The sequence below is a fragment of the Theropithecus gelada genome, chromosome 10 (genome assembly GCF_003255815.1).
Source record: "Theropithecus gelada isolate Dixy chromosome 10, Tgel_1.0, whole genome shotgun sequence".
In the NCBI taxonomy this organism is placed as follows: Eukaryota; Metazoa; Chordata; class Mammalia; order Primates; family Cercopithecidae; genus Theropithecus; species Theropithecus gelada.
The window spans coordinates 59124301-59148922 of NC_037678.1; the positions used below are offsets into that span (position 1 = coordinate 59124301).

The following is a 24622-nucleotide window of genomic DNA, read 5'->3' on the forward strand; positions in this document are numbered from 1 at the left end:
AAAAAAAAAAAAAAAAAAAAAAAAAAAAAAAAAAAAGCAAGCAAGCAGGCAGGCAGGAAGGAAATAAATAAATCAGTTCATTCTTCAACTTTGTTATACTTTATCAAGATTGTTTGGGCCATCTGAGGCCTCATGCAATTCCATAGGAATTTTCCATTTCTGCATGAAAAAAAAATCAGCTGAGATTTTGATAAGGATTGCATTGAATATGTAAACCTCTTTGGGTAATATTGACATCTTAACAATATTAAGTCTTCCTAGCCATGAACACAGATCTCTTTCCATTTAGTTAGGTGTTCTTGAATTTCTTTCAGCAATGTTTTCTTGTTTTCAGTATACAAGTTTGTTCAGTTTGTTTTTGATATAAGTTGTCTTCTCGGTTAGAATTAGAATTTCTCTTATTAGAATTTCTATTAATCATCTATTTGGGCCTCCAACTAGTCCTCTGATACATTTTCTTCTTTCCCATTTCTTATCTTTTCTTTTTTCTTTTTTTTTTGATGTGAAGTCTTGCTCTGTCACCCAGGCTGGAGTACAGTGGTGTGATCTCGGTTCACTGCAACCTCTGCCTCTCGGGTTCAAGCGATTCTTCTGCCTCAGCCTCCTGAGTAGCCGGGATTACAAACGCATACTACCACATCTGGCTAATTTTTGTATCTTTGGTAGAGACAAGGTTTCACTATGTTGGTCGGTCTGGTCTCAGACTCCTGACCTCGTGATCTGCCTACCTTGGCCTCCCAAAGTGCTGGGATTACAGGCATGAGCCACCAGGCCCGGCCTTTTTCTTTTTATTCTACCTGCTGGGAAATGTCCTCAACTTTATCTTTTGACCCTTGTGTTGAATTTTTATCTCCGTAATCCCATTTTAAATGTCCAAAAGCCCCTTCTTGTCTCTTAATGTTTCTTTTCCTTTTATTGCAGCCATGGCTAGTAGAAGATTAGCTTCTGACAAGTGGAAGCATCAAGTCTTCCACTGTAATAGGAAAGAAACAGAATGAATGTGGGTGGGAGGAGACATGCAGATGAGATGGCAGAAAGCTGAAGGTGTTTCTTCTGATGACTTCCACTTTCTCTGTGACATGGATGGTGAGGACATCTGTCAAGACAATGGGGTAGGAGGTTTGAGAAGCATGAAAAGGGAAGTTAGAGCTAAAGCCCCCAAACCCCAGGTGCTTCCTGGGTGCCCTGAGGGTTCAGTTCACATTGAAGCCAGGGACCACCACTCTATCATGGCACCCGTCTCGGTAGGTAGCTTCCCAGTTACGGTGTGGAAAGGTGCCATTTTCCCACCTGCTCGTAGTCTCTGGGAAGCGTAACAAAATCTAACTGTTCAGGTTGACATTTCCCCATCTGAAAGTTTGATGTTTTCATTTCTCTTTTCTTTTTTTTTTTTTTTTTTTTGAGACAGAGTCTCGCTCTGTGGCCCAGGCTGGAGTGCAGTGGCCGGATCTCAGCTCACTGCAAGCTCCGCCTCCCGGGTTTACGCCATTTTCCTGCCTCAGCCTCCCGAGTAGCTGGGACTACAGGCGCCCGCCACCTCGCCCGGCTAGTTTTTTTTTTGTATTTTTTAGTAAAGACGGGGTTTCACCGTGTTAGCCAGGATGGTCTCGATCTCCTGACCTCGTGATCCGCCCGTCTCAGCCTCCCAAAGTGCTGGGATTACAGGCTTGAGCCACCGCGCCCAGCCTTCATTTTTCATTTGAGCACCAGGATAGAGCACATCGGTGCAATCACAGCTCACTGCAGCCTTGAACTCCTGGGCTCAGGTGATCCTCCTGCTTCAGCCTCCTAAGTAGCCGGGACTACAGGCATACGCCATCATTAAAAATAATTATTTTTTTTATAGAGACAGGATTTAGTTATGTTACCCAGATGGTCTTGAACCCCTGGCCTCAAGTGATCCTCCCTCCTTGGCCTCCCAAAGTGGCTAGGATTATAAGCGTGAACCACTGTGCCCAGCCTGATATTATTATTTTAAAATTTAGAGGTTTCATTGAATTTTCTGCCCTTGACCATTTACCAAATATCAAGGATCAGGCCCTTTTAGACACTGATCTCTGGGAGTTCCCACTGTTTACACTTTCAATGTAGACAGATATACCCATTTATCCTTATCTTTTGTTTGTTACCTTAAAAACTATAAGTACCCCTAACTAACAACAAAGAGAACACTTTAGTCTCTTCAGTAATGCCACTACTGATAATCATTTTGTGTTCTCTGGATGTTTTTATCATGAAAATAGAAACAGACTCTGGCTGAATCTCAGTTGTTCAAGTTTATTTATGTTGTTTTGATACACCGACAAATCACACCACATTTTGTTTGTAACTTTTTCTCCCTCAAGAGTCATCTTAGCTTAAGCCAGAAGATTCTCTTAAAAGACACACACACACATGTGCACACACAAAAGGCAAGTACAAAAATGTAACCCCACCAAAGTGCATGTGAATGAAAGTGCAAAAAAGGCTTCATTTGCAAACTCTGAGATCATTCTCTCTGCTTGAGAACATAAACAGAAAGGTCCTAACTGCCCTAGGCCTGGGCTGATCAGGGGCTGGGCAAGGCTGCCAGGGGCCAAAATATAAGTGGCACCTGTTGCTAAGAGGGCAGAGGGCACCAGGAATCTCTGCCAACTCCCTCCCCTCTCTGCACTCCCAGGTCAAGGTGCAATAATATCATTTGGGGACAGAGTAGGGGTAAAGGGGCAGTGGGGCAGACAAGAGGCAGATTTCTTTCTACTTTTTAATGATTTGGTTTCTTTCCAAAGAGTTTGACAACAGTGCAGAAAGTGCTGAGGCCTCAAAGTTCAGAGGCCTGGGAGCCCTTTTTTCCAAGGCCCTTGGTCCATCTTGCCTTTACCACAGGCAAGCATTACGCAGATCCGAGGGCAAAGGCCCTCCTAGCCCCTCTCCTTAGAAGCTGTGAGGTCCCACAGCACCAGCCATGAGTACTTGCTGCCTTCTCACTGCACAAAGTCAGTGAACACCTCTCGTCTTTTAGAGAAGCCGACTGAGGATAAGGAGCTGATGAGCTCTGCCACCACCCAGAAAACCAAGATAAAAGCAGGGCTTAGACTCGTTCTACTTTACTCTTGGCCAAGGGGGTACCAATGTCACCCTTGTAAACCCAACCTTTGCTGTGTGGCAGGGCTTGCCTAGCTTCCTTCCAGGAAGGCTGTGCTCAAAGCTGCCTCTAAGCAGTTGAAAGGGAAGGGACACCTGAAGCCCTGTGGGAGCTCAACTGTGGGAGCTGAATGGCTTCCTCAAAAAGCTGTCCAGCCCATGGGAGAGAGGGGCCCCTACTGGGTTGTGGTAGGAAATCAACAGAGCTCTGGGTTTTCCACTTCTAAGGTAAAAATAAAGCTTCAAATTTTAATAATAGCCCTTGGCATTTTCCCAACACTGAGCCTCACATCCGCACCCTGTCAAACACTTCTGAGAGTGCCACACACGCACACATACACGTGCACACACACACGCATCACACGATTGAGAGAAGGGGTCTGGGAGAAGGCACCGGCCCCACACTCTGCAGGCCCACAACAGCACCTGGGCACGGGAGGTTGGCAGTGACTCCTTGCCTCCATGTGGGGCTGGCTCCTGCCAGTGGCTCTCCCCCTTCCCACCCAGGCTGGGAGGCAGGTTTGGCAGTGACTCAGTGGAAGCTGGGTTCCTATGTGGACAGAGAAGTGGAAGTCCCAGAGCCCCAGCAGGGACCTGGCTGGCAGTGCAAGACAGATGGAGAGCGGCAAGGAGGGCTTCAGGGACCCGGAGAATTCAGATAGAAAAGTTGACCTTCCTAACTCCCAACTTCAAGACTCTGCAAGAGCTAGTGGTAAACATTTAAGGGACACGCTGAATGATATCATGGGGGTGTGTGCTACACAGAGTGCTACATTTTCATGGCAGAAGGCCTGGCAGACCTGGGGCCATCACCCCATGGGCAATACCTTGGCTGAGGTCCAAGGCTGCAGAGGACACTATTCCTAATTTCAGGCACCACTATGCCTGCTGGAGCTGCCCCTCTGGCCAAAGACCCGAGATTGTCTAACAAATTCTTATGCTGGTCTCCTAACCTAGGCTACTGACCAGGCTGGGCTTACTCCTTTCCAGACTCAACACATGAAGGGTGTGTGGAAAACAGCAGTGGAACCTCAACCTCTGCCATCTATAAAAGAGGCTCTAGCCACCTGCTCATTCTGCTGGAACTTGGACTTGGCATGGGATACTAAAATGTCAACTGGTCCAGAACTGGGCAAGTTCAGGAAGGCATCTTAGCTCAGAATCTCTCAATTCTGGGCAAAAGAGAGAAAGGCAGCTAGAGACTTCCAAGGGATCTTATGAAAACATGTTTCTGAGGTTCACATATCTCAGGGGGAAGAGCCAGTGGGGTCTGGCTGGGGGCACTGCCCAGGAAACGAAGCAGCAGAATGAGGGCAGCAAAACCAGCAGACAGAAAGGGAGGAGGTGCCTCCAGGAGTAAATACGTTTGTGGCAGGGTCATTCTTGGCAGGAGGAAAGGAGCCAAGAAGAGAAAAGCACACAGAGATACCAAAAAAGGGAAAGGGGCCTCAGATTGAAGGACTGCTGCTCTACTAGACTCTCCTCAACCGCTAAGAAAAAGACCCTTTGGTAATAAAATAAAAGTCCACTGGAGCTGTGGGGTTGCCACAGTCCCACTGACTCCATGAGTAATGCCCCTGCCAATCATACCCTCACTGACATGCCTGGTGGCGAATGAGCTCTAGGACTTGGGGCTGGGTGCCTACCCTCCCCAGGGCTCCTCGGCTCCCATGTACCCTCTAAGAAGGACTAGCCCTGGTCAGATACAGGTGGAACATGGGGACGTGGGGGTATGAGGAACTCAGGTCAGGAAGAAAGCATCAGCTGGAGAGGGAGACCAAGCAGGGGCTGCAGGAGGGCCCAGCCCTGGGCCAGTCACTTTAAGGTGTCATCGGCATTTTTGAACATGAGAATGGCGTTATAGATCTTCAAGGCTGGGCCCAGCTTGACGCTCATGATCTTCACAATGTCCGCCTGTGTCAGCAAAAGGAAGGCCTCGCCGTCAATCATCTGAGGGGTCGGGGGAGGGAGGTGGAAAGTGGAGAAGAAGGTGGAAGGGGTCACGGGGCAGGGGTGAAGGAAAGGGAGGGGTGCACATGGGGAATAGGGGAGGGGAGGAGGAGTAAAGGATATGTGGAAGACAGGGAAGGAGGAGAGAGGGGGAGAGAAAGGATCGGGAGAAAGGAGAAGGGAGGGAGAAAGGAAAAAAGGAAGACAGCAATGGGGACGGAGAAGGAAAGAAAGACAGCCACAGGTTTCCCCATCTTCACACACTTGTTCTCTTTCTCTCTTTCTGCTGACTGGTCTAAGGTTTAGTATATGTATTTGCAAAATGTCTTTTGAGTCCTCACAGACAGTGGCTTTGAGAAACCTGCTGTTGTTGTCCCCACATGACCTCATCGGTCAACCTTAGTGTTGCTAACAGCAAGACAAGCAGACACTGTGAGCATTCCAACATGAGGAATTATGAAGTACACAGTATCACCTAGGAGGTTGTCTTGCCAAAAGCAGAGGTGGGCAGGGGGAGAGAGAGAGAGAAACAGGGACAGTGACAGTGAGAAATTTAACCTAAGTCTAACCCAGCCTTTGGATCTAACTTTCATTTCTTGGGAAATACAGGGGATAGAGGAACAAGTTAAGTGACACCACAAGAAAGCAACAAGACAAATCCAAAAAACCACATTCTGAAAGACTTTTAAAACGTCATTAAAAAAGGAAAAACAAAGGATGGAGGGGCTCTTCTAGAACAGAAAAAACTTAAGAGACATAAAAACCAAAACCAATTATGTGGGCCTTGTTTGGATTCTGGCTCAAAAACTGCAAAGAGTATCCTAAGAACTGGGGAAATATGAATGCAGACTGGGTATTGGATGATATAAAGGAGTTACTTGCAATTTGGTAGTGGAATAACAAGATTGTGGTTATGTAAAGAAAGTCCTTAGTTTTTAGAGATGCAAAGTTATGTCCTCAGGGGTGAAATGTCATGATGTCTAAAATTTACTTAAAATTACTTCATCCAAATATAGGTGAAGCAAATATGGAAAATGTTGGTAATTGTTGATTGTAGCAGCTAGGTATGTGGGTAGAGTCAAGGAGTGAAGTCAGTTGTGGAGGAGGGGATGGAATGAAGAGAGCTGGGAGGCAGACTCTGGGGGTCAAGAGACTGAGCTGGGGGACGCTGTTTTTGAGGATATGCCATCCCTCCTATGCTCACCCCTCAAGCATCATAGCAATGAAAACACTTCTGTGTTGTTTCTTATGTGCCAGGCACTGCTCCTAAGCACCTGTCATGTATTAACTCAGTTAATCCTCACAATAACCCTATGAAGCAATACCATTATCCTGATTATACAGATGAGGAAACCAAGGCAGATAGGCTACAGAATTTGCCCAAGATATACCTTGCTTATAAGTGCTGACCTGTGTTCTTAACCACTGTGAGAGCTGGGTAGGGGTATCCTATGGACATGACTCATGCAGCTCAGGGGGTGATGCCGCCCAAGCCTGGCCCTGCCCCACAGTTCCGCGTGAGCCCTCCTCACACCTAGCTCCACAGACTGCACTACAGACCCTTCCCCAATAACTGGGTGTCTTCTGCCTTGCACCTCTGTTCCCTCTACCACCCCTGCCAGGAAGGCCTGCTCACTGTCAGCATGCTTCTCCCAGCAGTCAGAACTGTCCACTCCTTCCACTCTGCCTAGAGTTCACACAGTTCCACAAACTCCCCTGAATTCTCCTTCCGCTCAGCCTAGAGTTCACACAGTTCCACAAACTCCCCTGAATTCTCCTTCCGCTCTGCCTAGAGTTCACACAGTTCCACAAACTCCCCTGAATTTTCCTTTCACTCTGCCTAGACTTCACACAGTTCTACAAACTCCCCTGAATTGTATGTATTTCTTCATTTGCCTTCCAGGAGCACCACGGGGCTGCTTACCTGACATAAGTCAGGTGCTCAGTAAATCCAGAAAGAATGAATGAAAGGATCTCCGAGGTGTGGTGACAACAGAACTGTATCTCACAGAGGCTGGCAATCTTAGAGGTTAAACGGAGGCAGGACAGAGTGGGGGAATGAACCCTATATATCTGTCCCCCCAGCAGCTCTGAGGAAACAGTTACCTGGTCCTTCCCAATTCACTAACCAAGGAGGCTCCGAAAACTGGCACTTCTGATGGCTAAAAACCTTCCCCCTCAAAAGAAAATGGAAAGTCTAGTAGCCAAATGCACAGATGAGATTATGTGCATTAAGCTTCCTTTCTAATGCTCTAAAATGACCCCTCAAGTGAAAAGGGGCTTCCCAGGTCTAAGATCAGGGTCTGGTGAATAAGCACATTTCCCCCTTCCTCAAGGAGTCTGCCATTCTATTCTCTCTCCAGCACCTCCTCGATGGGGAAGCACTGGAGAAACTGCTTGCCTGAGACACTGGGAGCTATGAGGGGGATGCCAAGTGGTCATCCCAGGAGGCAGCTCCCTTGGACTTGAGGAGCTCTCTTTGCTGACCCCCAGCAGATGTGTCTGTGTAGAAACATCCAGATTCAGACACCTCATGCCAGTCTGGCTCTGGGGCTTGCTCTGCCACCCAGGCTGGAGTACGGTGGCATGATCTCGGCTCACTGTAACCTCCACCTCCCAGGTTCAAGCAACTCTTCTGCCTCAGCCTCCTGAGTAGCTGGGACCAGAGGCATGTGCCACCACACCCAGCTAATTTCTGTATTTTTCATATAGACAGGGTTTCACCATGTTGGCCAGGCTGGTCTCGAACTCCTGACATCTGGGATTACAGATGTGAGCCACCATGCCTGGCCTCTGGGGCTCCCTCTTGATGGTCCCACTGAATCACAGAGCCTGGCCAGGGAGACCTCGAAGTTCAGGATATGAAGGAAAGGAAACCCTGGCAGAGTTAAGTATGTACTCTTACAGGAGTTCATTTCATTTCTTTTCTTTTTTTTTTTTTTTGATAGAGAGTCTTGCTCTGTGCCTAGGCTGGAGTGCAGTGGCACAATCTCAGTTCACTGCAACCTCTGCCTTCCAGGTTCAAGCGATTCTCATGCCTCAGCCTCCCGAGTAGCTGGACTACAGGCATGCACCACCATGCTTGGCTAATTTTTTTGTATTTGTCATACAGACTGGGTTTCACCATGTTGGCCAGGCTGGTCTCAAACTCCTGACCTCAAATAATCTGCCCGCCTTGGTCTCCCAAATTGCTAGGATTACAGGAGTGAACCACCGCCCCGGCCAGGATTTCAGTTCTTATCATTCAGAGAACCCACTGGTATATGGCTCCTTGTGTATTGCCTGAGATTTCTCACCCACGGTAATTGCCAAGGCCCAGGTTTCAGGTTCTTCAAAGCAAAGGCCAGAGTCTGTGGTCTGGCAGTCTGAGACTAGGTAAGGGAACAATGGAATGACCTCAGAAAATCTAAGATGTTGTCTGTGTGCTGGTGGGTATGGGGAGTTTTGAGCCATATGATCAGGAAAAGGGTCATGTTCTGACCTTGAAGGTAGAGGAAAATGGATAAAATAAGTCATATAACAATCTACCCTAAGCAACAGCTTGCAGTGCTGTGGAGAGGTCCAGGGAATTTCCTAAAATTGAGATGATCAGGATAGATCTTGAGAGAGCCATACATGGAATGTTTAACATAGGTCAAGCTAAGATTTAATCAGCACTTTCAAGACCCCACTGGGACTTCTATGCTTTCACAGCAGAAAGGTGTGGTCTACCAGGAGCCCAAGAATATGGGACATTTGGGAAGCAGGAAGCTGCCAGTATCCATCTGGCTGCACAGTTAGCAGAGCCCATCGGCCCCTCTCTGTCCCCCCCTTCCTCTGGGCTCCAGGACACCTGCACACGTGTCTTTCATGGCCCTTACCACACTCTACCAGGAGCAACAACTTACAATTCTGTATCCCCTACCACGCAGAGAACCTTAAGAGCAGGGACCTGTTCTTATCTGCTTCAGTATCACATCACCTTATACAAGGCCAGGCACAAAGTAGACATCAATAATTATTTGCTGATGAAATGGCTACAATAAAGATGACAAAGAGAGGACTGGACAGACTACTCTTAGAGCCACCAGTAAAGAACAACCATAAGACCATCTATGCACTTTGCTCTAATTCCTCACTCATGAAGCAACCCTCTACCGGCTGGTCTGTGTCCCAGACGGAGAGCATCTTGATTGGTGTCCCTGAATACCCAATCATCAGTTAAGCCAGAGAGAGCCCACTCCTGGAGCATCGTCCTACCTGGGGAAACTGATGACATGGGCCAGACACTGGAGATGGCGATCCTCACATCCCATAAAGGTCCTGCTCCACTCCAAGACTCTATTTGATGCTGGCAGTCTACCAGTACACCTTCTCCCTTTGGCCACTAGTTTTCTGTATCACAGACCATGCTGAACCAAGAGACACAGCAGATGTTCCTGGGAGACATAGCCCTTGTCCTAAGATGAAAAGAATGCAAAGCCAAGCATAGGCTGGAGGATGAAACTCGGCTGGTTCTGTAGCTGGCTGAACAACTACACTTGAAGAGTGCTGACTTATGACCTGTGGTCAACCTACAGAAAGGTCTGAAACAGGGTGCCACATGGTTCTGCCTTCTCATAAAACACGTTAAGACTTGGACAAAGACACAGAATGCTTAGTTATCAAATGTGCAAGCTGTACGAGGTTGGAAAGCCTTATTAACATCACAGATGACAGAAGCAAAATGTAAAACAGGGCTTTAAAACCAACCAGATAACATTTAATAGGGTGGATGTAAAGTTTTACATTAGGTTAATTTAAAAAAAAATCTCAGTGGTGCAAGTACTCACTGGAAAATTTGGTTCGACTGTAGTTGACATGAAAAGCACCTGGGGGCTTTTATGAACCCCAAAGTAGTGTGATGTGGCTATAATAAAGCTAGAGCAAACTTAAGTTTTGCTAACAAAAAAAAAATAGAGTTCAAATCTAGGGGAAGAGAAAATAACCCTAATGTACAAGAAATTATGGTATACTCATAAAATGGAACACCAGTCAGCAATAAACAAACTACAGGTACAGACAATAACATGGAGAAGCCTCAAAAACATGACACTGTGCAGAGACAGACCTAGAAGATAACACGCCCTATGATTCCATTTATATGAATTGAAGAACAGGCAAAGCTCATCTATGATGCTAGAAATTAGAAAAGTGGTTGTCTTTTGGGGTGCGGACTGACTAAAAGGGGCTGAGAAAGAACTTTCTGGTATGATGGAAAGGTCTATATCTTTTTCTTTTCTTTTTTTTTTTTTTTTTACACTAAGTTTTTTTTGTATGACTTAATATGAGAGGAAATGTCTATATGTTGATTGAAGAGTTCAAGGGCAGACATGTCGTAAAACCTGTGAAATTGTACTTTTAACATGTGTGCCTCTCTCTCTATAGGCATTTTATCTCAATTAAAACACCTCTAGGGGAGCAGCACCCCAGCATGTTCTATGCCGGCCAGAGGCCATCGAAAACAGGGAGTTCAGCTCTGCACACATACATGAAGAGAAGAAGATCACCAACACAGAGGGCAAGGAAAGCACCTGGAAGCAGGAGGAGTTTGGGAGCTCCACCACACACAGCTCAAAGGAGGAAACTGGCTGTGCTGGGCCTAGATACAGACACTCTTCCAGGGCAAGAAGAGCCAACTACTTTCTTTTTTTGTTTTTTGAGACAGAATTTTGTTCTGTTGCCCAGGCTGGAGTGCAGTGGTGCAATCTCGGCTCACCGCAATCTCCGCCTCCCGGGTTCAAGTGATTCTCCTGCCTCAGCCTCCCGAGTAGCTGGGACTACCGGTGCAGGCCACCACACCCAGTTAATTTTGTATTTTTAGTAGAGACAGGGTTTCACCATGTTAGCCAGGCTGGTCTTGAACTCCTGACCTCAGGTGATCTGCCCGACTTGGCCTCCCAAAGTGTTGGGATTACAGGCATCAGCCACTGCACCCGGCCAACAAAGTTCTTTACTTAAGGGCAACTATGTACTAAAAGTCAAAACTGGTGTTTATTGTGTTCCCACCATATCAGTCATTTTGTATAGGTAAAGTGATTGGATCTACATGTTCCTCCATGATATTGCTATATTATATACTAGTGATACACAGCCATATACTACATAAAGACATTTCCGTCAATGATTCCACATTTAAAACCATGGTCCCATAAGATTATAATGGAACATATACAGAAACCTGATACATGGCCCTTGATATTGGCATTGCAGATCAAGTAGGGGAAATGACTGATATTCAGTAATAATGCTGGGACATTTGTTTTTTCATGTGAAAATATACATATAAATAAAAATACATATAACATCTACGTTTGTGTAAGTACATTCTATAATGTTTACACAATGACAAAATTGTCTAGTGACACATTTTTAAGAATGTATCCCCATCGTTAAGCAATGCATGACTGTAATTATACTAGACATTCTGGTATGATTCATTCATCATTTCCAGTGCTCACAATGGCTCTGCAAGGTAGACCTCATTATACCCACTTTATCTCCATTTTACAGACAAGAAGATGCAGGCTCAGAGACAGTAAACAGCTCAAATTGACAGAACTGGGATTTAAACCCAGACTGTCTCCAAAGCTGACATTCTTTTTTTATCTACAACTCACTACTCCTTGGCTCTTGATTTTAAGTGTGTGTTAGGATCCTTGCAGTAAATCACAGTATCTGTGTCATTCAAAATACACTTTAATTATCAGCTATATTGGATTAAAGGTTAAAAAAAGTACACTTTAATTTACTGACTACCACTTGCGAAGCTAAGTTTGGCAAGCAAATGAGTGGGTAGAGAGCAGAGGAGTGAATGGACTCCTGTCTCCAGGACGCCTTTTCCTTCCTGAAGATGATCTGAGCACACAGGGTCCCCAAGCTGGGCCACAGTCCAGACTAGATTCTTCCCAGAGACATGGGTCACTCTGACTATTCTTGCCCAGTAGGGCAACACGGGTCCCTCCCTAGCTGAGGCAGCGCCAGTGAGGGCACCTGCTTCCTGCTGTCTTAAGGACACAGTGACCCCGGCTCTGTCTCCCACTCTGCACTTGCACCTTACCTCGTCTTTGAAGAGGCGTGCTTGGTCCTCACAACCTGTCAGGGTCTGAACAAAGCCGAAGACCTTGGAAACCAAAGATGACATGTTGACCAGGGGACAGAGCTTGGGCATGTAAGAGGGCTGGCCTCCATGGCCTAGGTGCTTCTGAGCTGTGCCAATGCTGCTTTTTCTCCCCAGCCTAAAGGGATCCTAGGGTTTCTATGCTGGCAGATGTACCAAGTTGGGCCCCTTGCTTCTGAGGCCTGGGACTGAAGTCTGCCTCTCCTGTTGGATTTCTGGCGGAAATAGCAGCACAGCCCCCGCCCCCTCTGCCACGATGGGCCTATTAGGAAGTGTCTCACTGGGCAGCCGACAGGTGAGCACGAGGTAGTGCCAGGAGTGGTACCAGGTTCTACCTGACCTGGGCCTTTCCACCAGGGTATGGTGAGAGGGAGGAGGAGGGGAAGACAAGGATAAAGAAGGGCCCTCGCTCCTCACCTCATCGATGGTCCACTTGGCGACTGTTGAGGCTGAGATGCCCGCTACTCCTGGCAGGAGCTTGCAGTGCTGCTCCCAGCACACTGAGAGTGAGCGGTCAGGATGGGCCGACAGGGCTGACATGAAGAGGGACTGGTGCACGACATCGGGCGTGAGTGCTGGAAAGCAGAGGCAGAGGCTGGCAGGCCGACGCTGAGGGCTAAACTGTTCCCGAAGCCCATGCATACACCACTCAGGAGACTGGCTGGCAGAGTAGACAGGACCCCGGGCCCCTTCTGACAGCCTGTAGAGTCAAGAGGGTGAGCCATATCTCCTGACTCCTCACGCAGTGTTCACTCCTGCTGGTAAAGTGGCTCTCTCAAAGACCCTCAGGTCAGCTATTTGGAATGACCCTCACCCCATCTCTCTGAGGCTGCACCACCCTGGGCCCTGCAAGGATACTCTCTTAGAGCTGCTGCAGCATCTCTAAAGACACAATTTTCTAGATGCCATGCATCAAAAGGGTCCTTAACATCCAAACAAGCTCAGCCTTGACGTCAGAAGTCCACTCTGTTTACTCTTCTTCTCATGGGTCCTTTTGGGCTACGACCAACTTTCTCAGAGCTAGGGTGATTCTGCTTCAGAATCACAGTCCCCCTGAGGAGGCTGAAGACCACCCCTCTGGCCACTGCCATTGCCTCAAGCTCCAGTTCCCCCGCCTCCTCCACCAGCCCGGTCTGCACTACTGCCTACGCCAGCACTAGAGGGTGATCCCTGACCCACTCCTCAGCTCCATGTTGCCTGCGGCTTTGCTTCCTCGTCTGCCTCTGGGATCAGTGGCCCCAACCTCCTACCTCAAGCAGCTGTACTGAGCTGATGACTCATGCTGCTCAGCTTGGCCTCCTCCTTGGCAGGGCCTGGCACTTGCCAACTTGGACTTCATCCCCCTCTGGCTGCTTTGTCAAACCTGGCCCCACTCACTGCTACCAGCCTTGGCTGGCCTTGTGCAATGTGGCCACTTTCCCAAGGGGTTTTCCCAGCCTCTGTCCATGGTCCAGGGGCATTGGCTCTTTATTCTCCTCATGCTAATTCCAGATGCTCATTAGTGCAGCACCTCCAAGTGCCCTCTTGTCAAAGACCCTCCCTGTTGGTCATAGATTGTCCTGCCCTCTCTCCTTGAGTGTCTGCCTTTAAGCCTGGCTCTTCCACCCACAAAGCCTTGGGGATTCCATCCCCGGCCCTACCAACCACACTTCTGTGCCACTGCCTTCCTGCTGCTCTCTCTGTTCATCAGCAAAACCCTAATACCTGCCCATACCCCAGACAGCCCCATCTCCCTGCTCAGTCAGCTCCTCTCATGGCCCATCTGGGGCACGCCCAGCATCTCTCATGACAGCTACCACCACTAGCACCTTATCTACCTGGCCACAGGTTTGGCCTCTGGTCCACCAGGTACTCCCTCTTTGAAACCCTGTATCTGGTCCCCTTCATACCCTGGGGTGGGGTTTGGGAGACAACACCAAGTTTGTAGGGAGCTTTTCTCCTTATCTTGCTTCCCCAGAGCACAGGGAAGAGCACAGGCCAGGAGCGCTCACCAGCAGTTAGTGTTTTATCTAACTGCAGACCATCCAGCTGCAGGTCAGACATGTCTCCTCAGACATGGCTCCTCGGTTCCTTCAGCAGTTGACACTTCCAGGCCTAAAGACTAAGCCCAGCCAAGCCCTGTCCTCTCCAGGCAGCCCTTCCTATGGAAGTGTTCACCAGCAAACTCCAGAGCCTATGAATGACCAGTGGCTCCTCCGGGTGAGAGGAGAGCTAGAAAAGCAGGGGTGCCCTGCAGAAGTGAGATCTGGGAAATGGCCTCTGCTCTATCCTTGAAGTGCCTCAAGGCTCTGGGTGAGCCCTTCTTTGCCAGCTCCGGGACATAGTCTCAGTCCTGGAAAGATGTAGCTTCCCAAAAATTCTACAGCCTAATTCCGGGGTGAACACAGTAGGCAAGTGCCCTCTGGTGGTCAGAACTTGGTCCTGCAGTGGACCAGACCGTGGGTGCCACAGGTGGGTACAAGAAGTGCCCACTGCAGTTTGATCCTTAGGAGTCCTTACTCTGAGGGTCTAGGCGCTGGCCAAGACCCTCAGGTGTGAGACTGAAGAAACTGCCTCTGTTCCCGAAAAAAGGAAACAGTATGAGATGACAGCAAGAGGGAGTGAGCAAGAGACTCAGAATAATAATACTGGCAGGGAGCTGTGCTAAGCACCTCACATGGAGCATCTCAGTTAAGCCTCTCACCACATCATACGATGGGTTCGATTATTATCAGCATTTTACAGATGAGGAAGGTGAGGCTCAGAGAGGCAGTGTCACCCACCCAAGATCTCTCAGCCTGTAAAAGGTAGTCTGACTTCAGGGCTACGCTTTTTATCACTATGTTATTTACTGCCCAGATTACAAAGACTGTTCTTGAAGAACTGGGACAGCTTGGGTCTTGCCAAAGGTGCATTAAACCAAGTGATTCTCAAGGTCTCTTTTAGCCTTAAAACGACATTCATTCCATTCAACTGCCCTGCTGTGCAACAGGCCCTGTACTAGTGGCTGCAGATGTAAGATGAATTCACCACCCAGGGGAGGGCTCAGTCACTATGCTCCTCCCCTTGAAGTATGTTATGAGCTGAAATGTGTCCCCGCAAAATTCATGTGCCGAAGCCCTAACCCCCAGTGCCTCAGAATGGGACTGCATTTGGAGAAAGGGCCTTTAAAGAGTGATTAAGTTAAAATGAGGTCATTAGGATGGGCCCTAATCCAATTCAATTGGTATCCTTACAAGAAGAGACACTTGGACACATCACGAGACACCAGGAATGCTTGTGCACAGAAGAAAGACCACGTGAGAGCACAGCAAGAAGGCAGCCATCTGCAAGCCAAGAAATCAAGCCTGCCAACACCTTGATCTTGGACTTCTGGCCTCCAGAACTGTGAAAAATAAATTTCTGTTGTTTAAGCTACCCAGTCAATGGTATTTTGTTACGGCAGCAAGCACGCTAATCTAAGGGGAGTGAGAAGTGAACTGACATTTGGGTTAGGTGCTTTATGTCTCTTATACCAGCAGCACACAGCAAGAGGAGTCAGGTCAGATCCAAGTTGGAATGCCAACTCTGCCCCTTACAAGGTGAATGACCCTGGGCAAGTGACTTCATCCTCTGAGACTCATATTCCTCCTCTTGCAGAAGAACAATACACATGTTAGAGAACTCGTGTGAGAGTTAGACACAGTATGTGTAAAGCACCTGGCATACTGCCTGGCCCATAGTAGATGCTCAGTGAGCAGTGGTAGTAACCACTGTTATTTCAGGTATTGACAACGGAAAGGCAGGTTTTATCCAGTTATTCAAGTGAGGAAACTGAAGCTCAAAGATGTTAAGGGACTTGCTTAAGGTCACGCAGGTAGAAAGGGATAGCTATGGTCTCCTTCCCAGGAAGCCTAGAATCAGAGAAGAGCAGGGGCATCATCCTGCTTCACGGTGAGAACCAAAGGCCCCAAGAGGCTCTGTACCTTCCCCACAGACTCACAGCAAGGCCATGGGGGACATGAGACTGGAACCCAAGGTCACTCAAAGCCCCTCCATTGCTTTTGCCACTGCTCTGTGCTCTTAGTATCTCAAACGAAGAGGCACAGCCCTCCTTCTAACTTCTCCCACTCTGGGAAATCTGTCTCATCCCACCAATGACAGAGTACTCACTGTGAACACTCTGAAGTGGAGGACATACGAGCAGATAAGCCAGACTTACTCTGGAAATCTTCCTGTGGAATCTTTCGATACTTCGGAGGGCGTCCAATTCTGGAGAAGGAAGGACCAGGTCCATGGCAGGGAATCAGTGTCTGGCCCATTTCCAGAGGCTACGAGGCCCCACACCCCCAGGAAGGCCGGGCCCTGACTCCCTGGCCTCCATACCGGCCATGATGGCGAGGCTTCTTCCTTGGGGAGAAGCCTGAGAGGTTCTTCTTGCGAGCTGAGGCCTCTGAGTCAGACAGCTCTGCTTTCAGCCGGCTCTGGTTCCTCTCAGCCAGCGGGCAGCCTGAGAGGCAATGGTGAGCTGTGAACTTGCCTGTGACATGGCCAGAGCCGTCGCAACCAGGAGTGGGGCACTTCCTGGGGAAGAAGAGGCTTAAGTTGGGTTGAATCCACTGGTCCCTGCTGAGCCCTCTCCAGCCCTGGTCCCATCTGGAGAGTGTCTTGATGGACCCCAGTCGGCTGCACGCAGTAGGTGCAAAACAACCCTGAGGGTCTCAGCAGGAACCTTCACTCACCGGTGGTGAAAGCTGTATTTGGATGTCCTAGTGTGGGGCAGGCTCCTATAGCTGAGAGGGGGACAGCCCCCAAGGGAGGCAGAGCTGGGCTCTCTGGGTCCTAGAAGAGCAGAAAGGAGGGGGGTCCTCATGGAGTCCTAGGGGTGGGGAGTGCTGGGAAGGAAGGAGCAGTTTCCACTGGGGAGATCAGCACTAGAAATCCACTCCCCAGGGATGAGGGCCCTGTGTCAGTTGTGACACCATTCTCTGTTACTGGATATCTGCCCCTCTCTGAGTAAGGAGGGCTTAGCTCTCATATGTTAATACTTTGCTGACACCTGTAGACCATGCCCTCAGTCTCTGAGAGAACTCTAGGGGAGAAGAGCCACTCAGAGTTGGTTGGGTGAAGCCATACCTTAGAAGCCACATCGGGCAGATTCATGTTACTCTCAGTTCTTTTTCTTGTTTTCATTCCCAAGACTTTGGTAACTTTTTTATGGCTCTGCCCATGCTTGGAGAACATTCAAAAAGGATCAACACTCCATGTGAGACAAACACAGTTGCAGCAGGGAAATAAGGAAGGAGAATCCTAAGGGTGAAAATGGGGCTGAGCAGCCCAGTGACCTGAACTCTAATCCCTGCCACACAGACAATGAGAATTTACTTTAGGAAGCCAGCATGTCCTTAGCAAACACAGTGCATGCTCAGTGTGGCTCTGCTAGATGCTGAGAGAAATCCCTGAGTGCCTGACCACCTCTGAAGCACATGCTACCAAGTGAGCTAGCCCCTGTGCACCTCAACACCCCAAACCCCGACAACTGGGGTAGCCAGAAGCGCTGCTTAGTGTAGCATATAGTCCGGGGGTGGGGTGGATGGAGGATTCCGAAACTCATGGTAGGCGTCAGAGCCCTCTGTGTCATATTTGGGCATGGGTTGTCAGAGCTCTGTAGGCAAACTACAGGACTGTCAGAACCTGGGGGGAAAGGAAAAGATCAGAGTGCCCTAGGGGTACACACGGAGAGGAGGCTGCAGGGGATGTCCTGTCTTGGAGCACCAGCCGGCAGGGTGGATGTCTGGGTGGTCAGCGTCGATCCAGAAATCATAGCCATGACTCCAGCCATCAAAGTGGATCTGGGGAGGAAAGGCTCTTAGAAGTCAGGTGTTTCTCATGGAGCCCAGCTCAGCCAGGAGGTCCTCTCCCCATCCCTGGGACCCGTCAGAAGCTAGATCCTGGATTGGAAGAATCAAGGGGCCAACCCTGCAATAATCAGTCTTGGCCACCACATTTTCCAAGGGCATCACTCATCAAGTTACTGGCATCTCCCACTGGCAGTCCTCGGGTGGGACGAGGATTATTAGGCCCATCTTACAGATGATGTAAGGCTTAGAGAGGGAAAATGACTTGTCCAAGCCCACAAAAATAAGTCACAGATGAGGCAAGAATGAGATTCAAGATCTCTGGCTTCATCTCTCTCATGCCATGATGCCCTTGACCTCTAAGCAGTCTACAGAATTCCTGCCCAACTGGCCTGTCCACTTCCCAGCCCTAGGGTCCCAGAGCCACCTTTATCCGATGGTCCTCCACATCCTCCACGCTGGCCACGCGAATCAGGGCTGGGTTCCTGCGGTCCACAGCCTCCAGCTTCATGTTGACCAGGAAGCTGTGAGGGGGTCGCTGCAGATGGGACAGCTTCCTTCAGGCCAAGGCCCAGCTCAGCAGAGCTGAGGCCCCACAGAGGGAGCCCAAATGCTGTGCCTGGGGAAACTGGGGTTTGCCCAAAGGAGAAAACTAGGGCCCCAGCCTGGCTAGCTGAGTGCTCCATGTCTTTCTGAGCTCAGCTCTGGGGGCAGGGAGCACTGACTCACCACCTTGAAGGCCCAAGCGGGGACAGCAGAGGCCCCAGTTTCTTCCAGATATTTCTCCCAACAGAAGTTATCAGGGTCTGGGTAGTCTGGAGGAGAGGATGAGAGCAATGTCTAGCCACCCAGGTGTACTGGGGAAGCCCTCTGCCCCCAAGCACGACCAGGAACATGGAAGGGACAAAGGCCCTTGGAGTAGAATCTCCCCCACCATCACCACAGCCAGCTCCTTGCACTGGGCTCCTCAGGCAGATGGGTGCTAGTAGAACCAAGCACAGCACCACCCTAATAGTTTACAGGGCTGTCTGGGAACCCTGACTCCTGTCACTCTTGGTCTGTTGCTCCCACCCCAGACCCATCTGAATCTCTATTGTATTTGGGCCAATGCAATACTTCCAGGAGGAAGGACTCATTTTACTTCTGATTCCCCGCTTCCTTGCTGAGATGGTCATGTAACTTTCTTCCCCTAAACCCCAGTGGAGTCAGGGTTTGACAGGAGTCTCCTAAAATCAAAGGGTTCTCAACTCCCAGGCCAAGAAGCTGAGGCTTCAGGACACGTCTGTTCTCTCACCCTGACCCTAGAGAGCCAGCTACCGAGGCACTACTGGTAGGCGGTCAGTGGAGGGAAGCAGAGCCAGGCTTAGGAAAGGGGACGTGCTCAGGCTGCAGGGTCACCTTGTGGAGGGGTGAGGGGCTTTCCTTGCTTCTGGCACCAGCCTACTGGGTGGATGTAGGGGCTGCTGGGATCACACCTGAAATCCAAGAACACGTCACTGTCCCAAGAGCAACTTGAGGCCCTGAGCCTGCCATCCCCTGACAGCATGGCTCAGGACCCACCCTCATCTACTTCTTAGTGAGAGGGAGACAGATGGCAATGACAAAGTTAGAAAATTGCAACATGAATGACAAACTCTACCATCACCATGATATCTAAGGGAAAATCATGAATCATAGGGGTTTGCTCATCTTAACCATGGTATTTTTAGATGAAACATTTAATATTGAGCTATATTTCTTATGATAAAACTCAATTCAATTATCTTCCAACCTGAGGAAGATCTGAATGTCAGAACTGGACTGAGTGGGGCTACATGGTACCTGAGATATGAAAGCAGCTGCCCCCTGCCATCCCCTCGCCCCCTGAGACCACGTCTGGGCCCTCCCACTACCAGTAGTCATAAGTATCATCCCAGTTGTCGAAGTGCACCAGGAAGCGGCTGTCCACCACATCGGTCACACTGGCCACGCAGACAAGGGAGGGGTTCATGCGGTCAACAGCCTCCAGCTTCATGCCCACCTGGAAGCCCAGGGGTGGGGGACTCTAGGGGAAAAAGAGGGGCTGCCATGGCCAGGGCCAAGCTGGCTAGCACCAGCCCCGAGCCCATTGGCAAACAAAGGAATAGGTTCTCTAGGAAAGCCTGGGGTGTGGACAGTGAGAAAGGAAGGAGAAATAAGCTGGGAAAGAGGGCCCTCCAGGGCAGAATTATAACCTGAGCCCTGAGGCACTCAGGAACCTCTGGTCTCCAAGGTGCACTCAGAGGCCTGGCTTGTGCCAGAAGGTAAGTGCCTGGAAGGAGGCTATGCGTTCGCCCAAAGAACCTGGCGAATCAGGTATAAATCTTCCCTACCCAGACAATCCCTCCCAGCCTGTCCTGAGGCAGTTGTGGCAATAGTGGGGTGACCGGGAAGAAACAGTGGACATCTATGGCACAGAGGCAGGCGGGGAACCAGTATAAACTGAGTACCTGCCATGTAAGCTTCAAAAGACATCACCTCCCTGGACCTTTACAACAACCCTATTCCCATTTAAGAAGTTAAATCACTTGGCCCAGAACACAATGCTAGTCAATGGTGGCGCCACTATTTAAACAGTTTGGATTAGAAGTCGGCATTTGTTGTCACAACAGCAGATGGGACCCCACCTGTCACCTGGGAACTTGCAAGTATGAACTCTGGGGCTGGACTGGGGTGGGGGAGTAACTGTCTCTGCCTGAAGAGCATGGTGGAGGCCCGGGCCCATGGGGACTCTAGACATGCAATATGGTTGTTTTTTTATTAGACACAGGGTCTCACTCTGTTGCCCAGGCTGGGGTGCAGTGGTACAATCACAGCTTGCTGTAGCCTTGAATTCCTGGGCTCAAACAATCCTCCCACCTCAGCTAGCTACTGTAGTAGCTAGGACTACAGGCACGTGCCACCATGCCCAGCTAATTTAATGACATTTTTTATATAGATAGGGTCTCACTATGTTGCCTGCGCTGGTCTCAAACTCCTAGGCTCAAGTGATCCTCCCGCCTCAGCCTCCCAAAGTACTGGAATTACAGGTGTGAGCCACCGCACCCAGCCAGTATGATATATATATATATACAAACATACACTTTTCTTTTTTGAGATGGAGTTTCGTACTTGTTGCTGAGACCGGAGAGCAATGGCGCGATCTTGGCTCACTGCAACTTCCGCCTCCCAGGTTCAAGCGATTCTCCTGCCTCAGCCTCCTGAGTAGCTGGGATTACAGATGCCCAACACCATGCCCAGCTCATTTTTTCTATTTTTAGTAGAGACGGGGTTTCACCATGTTGGCCAGGCTGGTGTTGAACTCCTGACCTCAGGTGATCCACCTGCCTCAGTCTCCCAAAGTGCTGGGATTACGGGCATGAGCCACCGTGCCCGACCCAGTATAATATTTTTAATGGGGGCTCCCTATATATCCTAGGCCTTTTGGTTGGGATTATGTGAGATACTTTAACTGCTGGATAAGCTGCCAGCTGCCTTGAACAGAGGAAAGGACAAGGGATGAATTGTTGGAAATAAATGGAGGAATCTCAATGTTGGGCAAAAGGAAGAAAAAAGAAGCTCCCAGAATAGAGGTATTGACCTTACACCAAAGAACTGCAAAAGCAAACCAAAGCAAGAATACATGAGCAATGATATCTCAGTGCTCAGACTAGGGTAGTGGGTCAGGGGCTCCAAGGGGATGTGAGGACAGGATATCTGCAGTAGCAAAGGAGGGAAGGAAGTCGGGAAAAACCTATAACCAGCTTCCCATCCCTGGCCCTGGACCCTGCCCAGCTGTGCCCCTCCCCATCTGATATGAGAGATCAGAACAAAGCTGAAAGAACCAGTAGATTAACTTCCTTCTGATGAGTCAGATACCCTGGGCCAGCTGCAGTGACTCTGGGACTTGGGGGTGACATCCACTCTCACTCAGGGGCACTCACGTGGCTCTGGCTCACAAACAGGTGCTTGGGGGCAGCCTGAGCTCTTGTGCTGCGCAGGTACTGGCTCCAGCTGAACTCCTCCTCCTTGTAACCTAGGCCCCTCGAGGGGGATGAACAGAGCGCCGTGCAGAGTCTGGGCCACGGCGAGGGCACCCCACAGTGAAGCAGCAGAATCAGGCATGCCTGAGGACCACCATCCCCCAGCCCTCAAGAACTTGCCCAGGGATCCCCCACTACTGAAGCAGGACACGACTTGAGCGGACACTCAAATGGCAAGTGCAAAGCGGAAGTCCTAGGGCTCCTGGTCAACTTGGTCCCAGGGCAGACTCATCAGGATGCGATGAAGAGAGGCTGACTTTGGAACAGCGTACAGGGTCAGAAAACAAACGAGTTGGAAGCCAGGGGACCCAAGGGGAAGAAGCAAAGGGTCTGAGGACTCACTGCCTCACTGTGACCAACCCAGCTAGGCCTTACCTTTGGGAGGCTGCAGCTTGTGCCCCGTCTTCTCAAACCAGCCAGCAGGGTGAATGTCAGGGGAGTTGGCATTGACCCAGAAGTCATGGCACTCAGAATACCCATCAAAGTGCAGGCGTAGGCGATAGCCACATACCTGGCCCCATGAGGGGAATCAGGGACTCCAATGTCAGGAGATGCCCCACTCCCCATCTCCCTCACCTCTCCTGGCCCAGTCTGGTGGTCTCAGAAGCTCTAATGCTAGCAGGTTCCCCAACCCCACCTTTCTTTCCTCCCAGGTGTACCCCATCCTGTCCTATTCTGCAGTGAGGACAATTTGTGTACTCATGAGCCCTGAGTTCTGGATACAAGGGAGGTGGACCCTATGAGAGTCTCCTGCCCTTTTGAGCCCTGGACAGAATTCTGAGGGCAGCCACCAAGGCTCAGGACTGCTGAGGGCTCCTGATGACTGTTCCCTCTGCTACCTTCTCTCACTGCTCCCCACTCACACTCTGCTTCCAGTCTTGCTGAGCTAATAGCAATTCCTTGAGGGTAGCAGTCTGTTCCATGCCCCAGGGCTTTTGCCCACTTTGCTCCTTCTGCCTGGAGCTCCCTCCTTATTCACAACTTCTCTCTCAAGACTCTGCAAAGGAGGCCCTTCCTCTATGCTTTTCCTGCTCCTCAGACAGATCTGATCCAGCTGTGCCTCCCAGCTCAAGTCTGCTGCCACCCCCATGGCATGTCACTGATATGTTTATTTGGCTGGTTCCCCAGACAACTGTGAGCTCCTAGAGGACAAAGACCTTGTTTGACTCACGCCAACATCCCTGGCCCTCGGGATCTCCTCAAGCTTTCCCAGAGTGGACAGTATACGTTCATCCAGTAATAGGACTGACCCATGACACTCCATGTGGTTTTTTTCTTTTAAGCTTTCTGTGTATTCCAACTTAATCCCCTACTAGATTGTGTGTGCTCTGAGGGGAGGGAGGTGTTTCCTTCTATGTCCCCAGCAAGATCCATCAATCTACACTGAGAGACATCATCAGAAAGGTGGTACCAAGCCCCAGCTCACCTCAGCCACAGTGAGGATGAAGTACATGGACGGGTGTTGAGGGTCAATGCCTTCCAACTTCATGCCCAGTTTGAAGCCATTCTTGTTGTGAGTGACTGCCTGGGACTGTCAACGCACAGAGTGGAGAGGACCCAGCTTCCATCCAGCCTTATCCTTGCCTAGTGGGCTTGGGGTGAAGGAGCTGCCTTTAGGCCCCACCCGCCTGGTATTTCCAAAGGGGCAACTTATTTGGGGATCGTTACTTCAGGGATCTAGAGAGAGAGAGAATATCTCCCAGGTCCCTTGAAAAATGTGGGTGAGTCAGGGCTGGACTCACCAAGGGCTCCCTCTCACCAAAGTCATGGAAAGATCACTGCTGAATCGAGTAGAAGTCACCAGAACTCAAAAGTCTGCAGGCCCAGTGATGGGTGAGCCCAGCTTCCACCTCTCTATTTCTTCCCACCCTGCCAGCCCCTTATGGCGGGCCCTTTTCCACTCTGGGCCCCTAAACAGTCTCTCCCTTTCCATTCTGCCAGTCCACTGAGGCATGCCTGACACAGAAAACGCCAGAAGGCCTAAGTTTGGTGGTGTGTCCCTGGACTGGGAAGACAAGCTCTTCCTAGGGGGAAATTGTCCAACTCACGTCCTGGAAGAGGCTGACTGGGGCAGTAATGGCCTTCTGCTCCTCTAGGTAGGATTCCCACGACCAGCCTTCCTTCTTCTCACCTGTTGCTGTGGAAAGGGGACAGACAGGCTAACTCCTGGGCTGCTCCTGATGTATGACCTTCTTCAGCTTCCCCTGACGAAGCTCTACCTTCATCCCCAAAACAAACCTTTGTCTGCATTTACATGTACCCTCTGGTCCCACCCACCATGATGGTGCCAGACACAGGGGGCTGGGGGAAGGCTTGGTCTCAAGTGAGGCTAAACCAAATTCTGCCCGTCACTTCCTCCCTACCCCCTCAGGCCACTGTCAGCAGAACTACTCTGGATCATTCAGCAACTGACTGAAGTTTCAAAGTCTCGGCCACAGAGGGACCCTGTCCTCTGACATGACAAAGCTGAGTGACAAGTCGTGTGCCAGAGAACTTAGTCATAATGCCATCTAAACTCACAAGGAAAGGAGAGGAAAAAAAGAAATGAGAGGGAA

The 24622-nt window shown here is 49.7% G+C and overlaps 1 protein-coding gene across 2 annotated transcripts in view; it reads right to left on the bottom strand.

Annotated features, from left to right (window-relative positions):
* Nucleotides 1-4938: 4938 nt before the first annotated feature.
* L3MBTL1 (L3MBTL1, histone methyl-lysine binding protein) overlaps nucleotides 4939-24622 on the bottom strand; it is a 41896-nt gene continuing 22212 nt past the window's right edge. Inside the window, exons 5-19 of one of the 2 annotated variants that reach the window (XM_025400053.1) lie at nucleotides 24116-24204; nucleotides 23494-23598; nucleotides 22443-22578; nucleotides 21969-22060; nucleotides 19920-20071; nucleotides 19426-19502; nucleotides 18757-18842; nucleotides 18455-18565; nucleotides 17907-18021; nucleotides 16912-17011; nucleotides 16556-16753; nucleotides 16392-16441; nucleotides 12629-12786; nucleotides 12152-12214; nucleotides 4939-5073 (exon numbers count right to left, since the gene is read on the bottom strand). In XM_025400053.1, coding sequence (XP_025255838.1) covers nucleotides 4939-5073; nucleotides 12152-12214; nucleotides 12629-12786; nucleotides 16392-16441; nucleotides 16556-16753; nucleotides 16912-17011; nucleotides 17907-18021; nucleotides 18455-18565; nucleotides 18757-18842; nucleotides 19426-19502; nucleotides 19920-20071; nucleotides 21969-22060; nucleotides 22443-22578; nucleotides 23494-23598; nucleotides 24116-24204 — 1667 coding nt within the window. Of the gene's footprint in view, nucleotides 5074-11066; nucleotides 12027-12146; nucleotides 12215-12628; nucleotides 12787-16391; nucleotides 16442-16555; nucleotides 16754-16911; nucleotides 17012-17906; nucleotides 18022-18454; nucleotides 18566-18756; nucleotides 18843-19425; nucleotides 19503-19919; nucleotides 20072-21968; nucleotides 22061-22442; nucleotides 22579-23493; nucleotides 23599-24115; nucleotides 24205-24622 lie in introns of those variants that run through there. The other variant, XM_025400052.1, reaches the window with a different exon arrangement.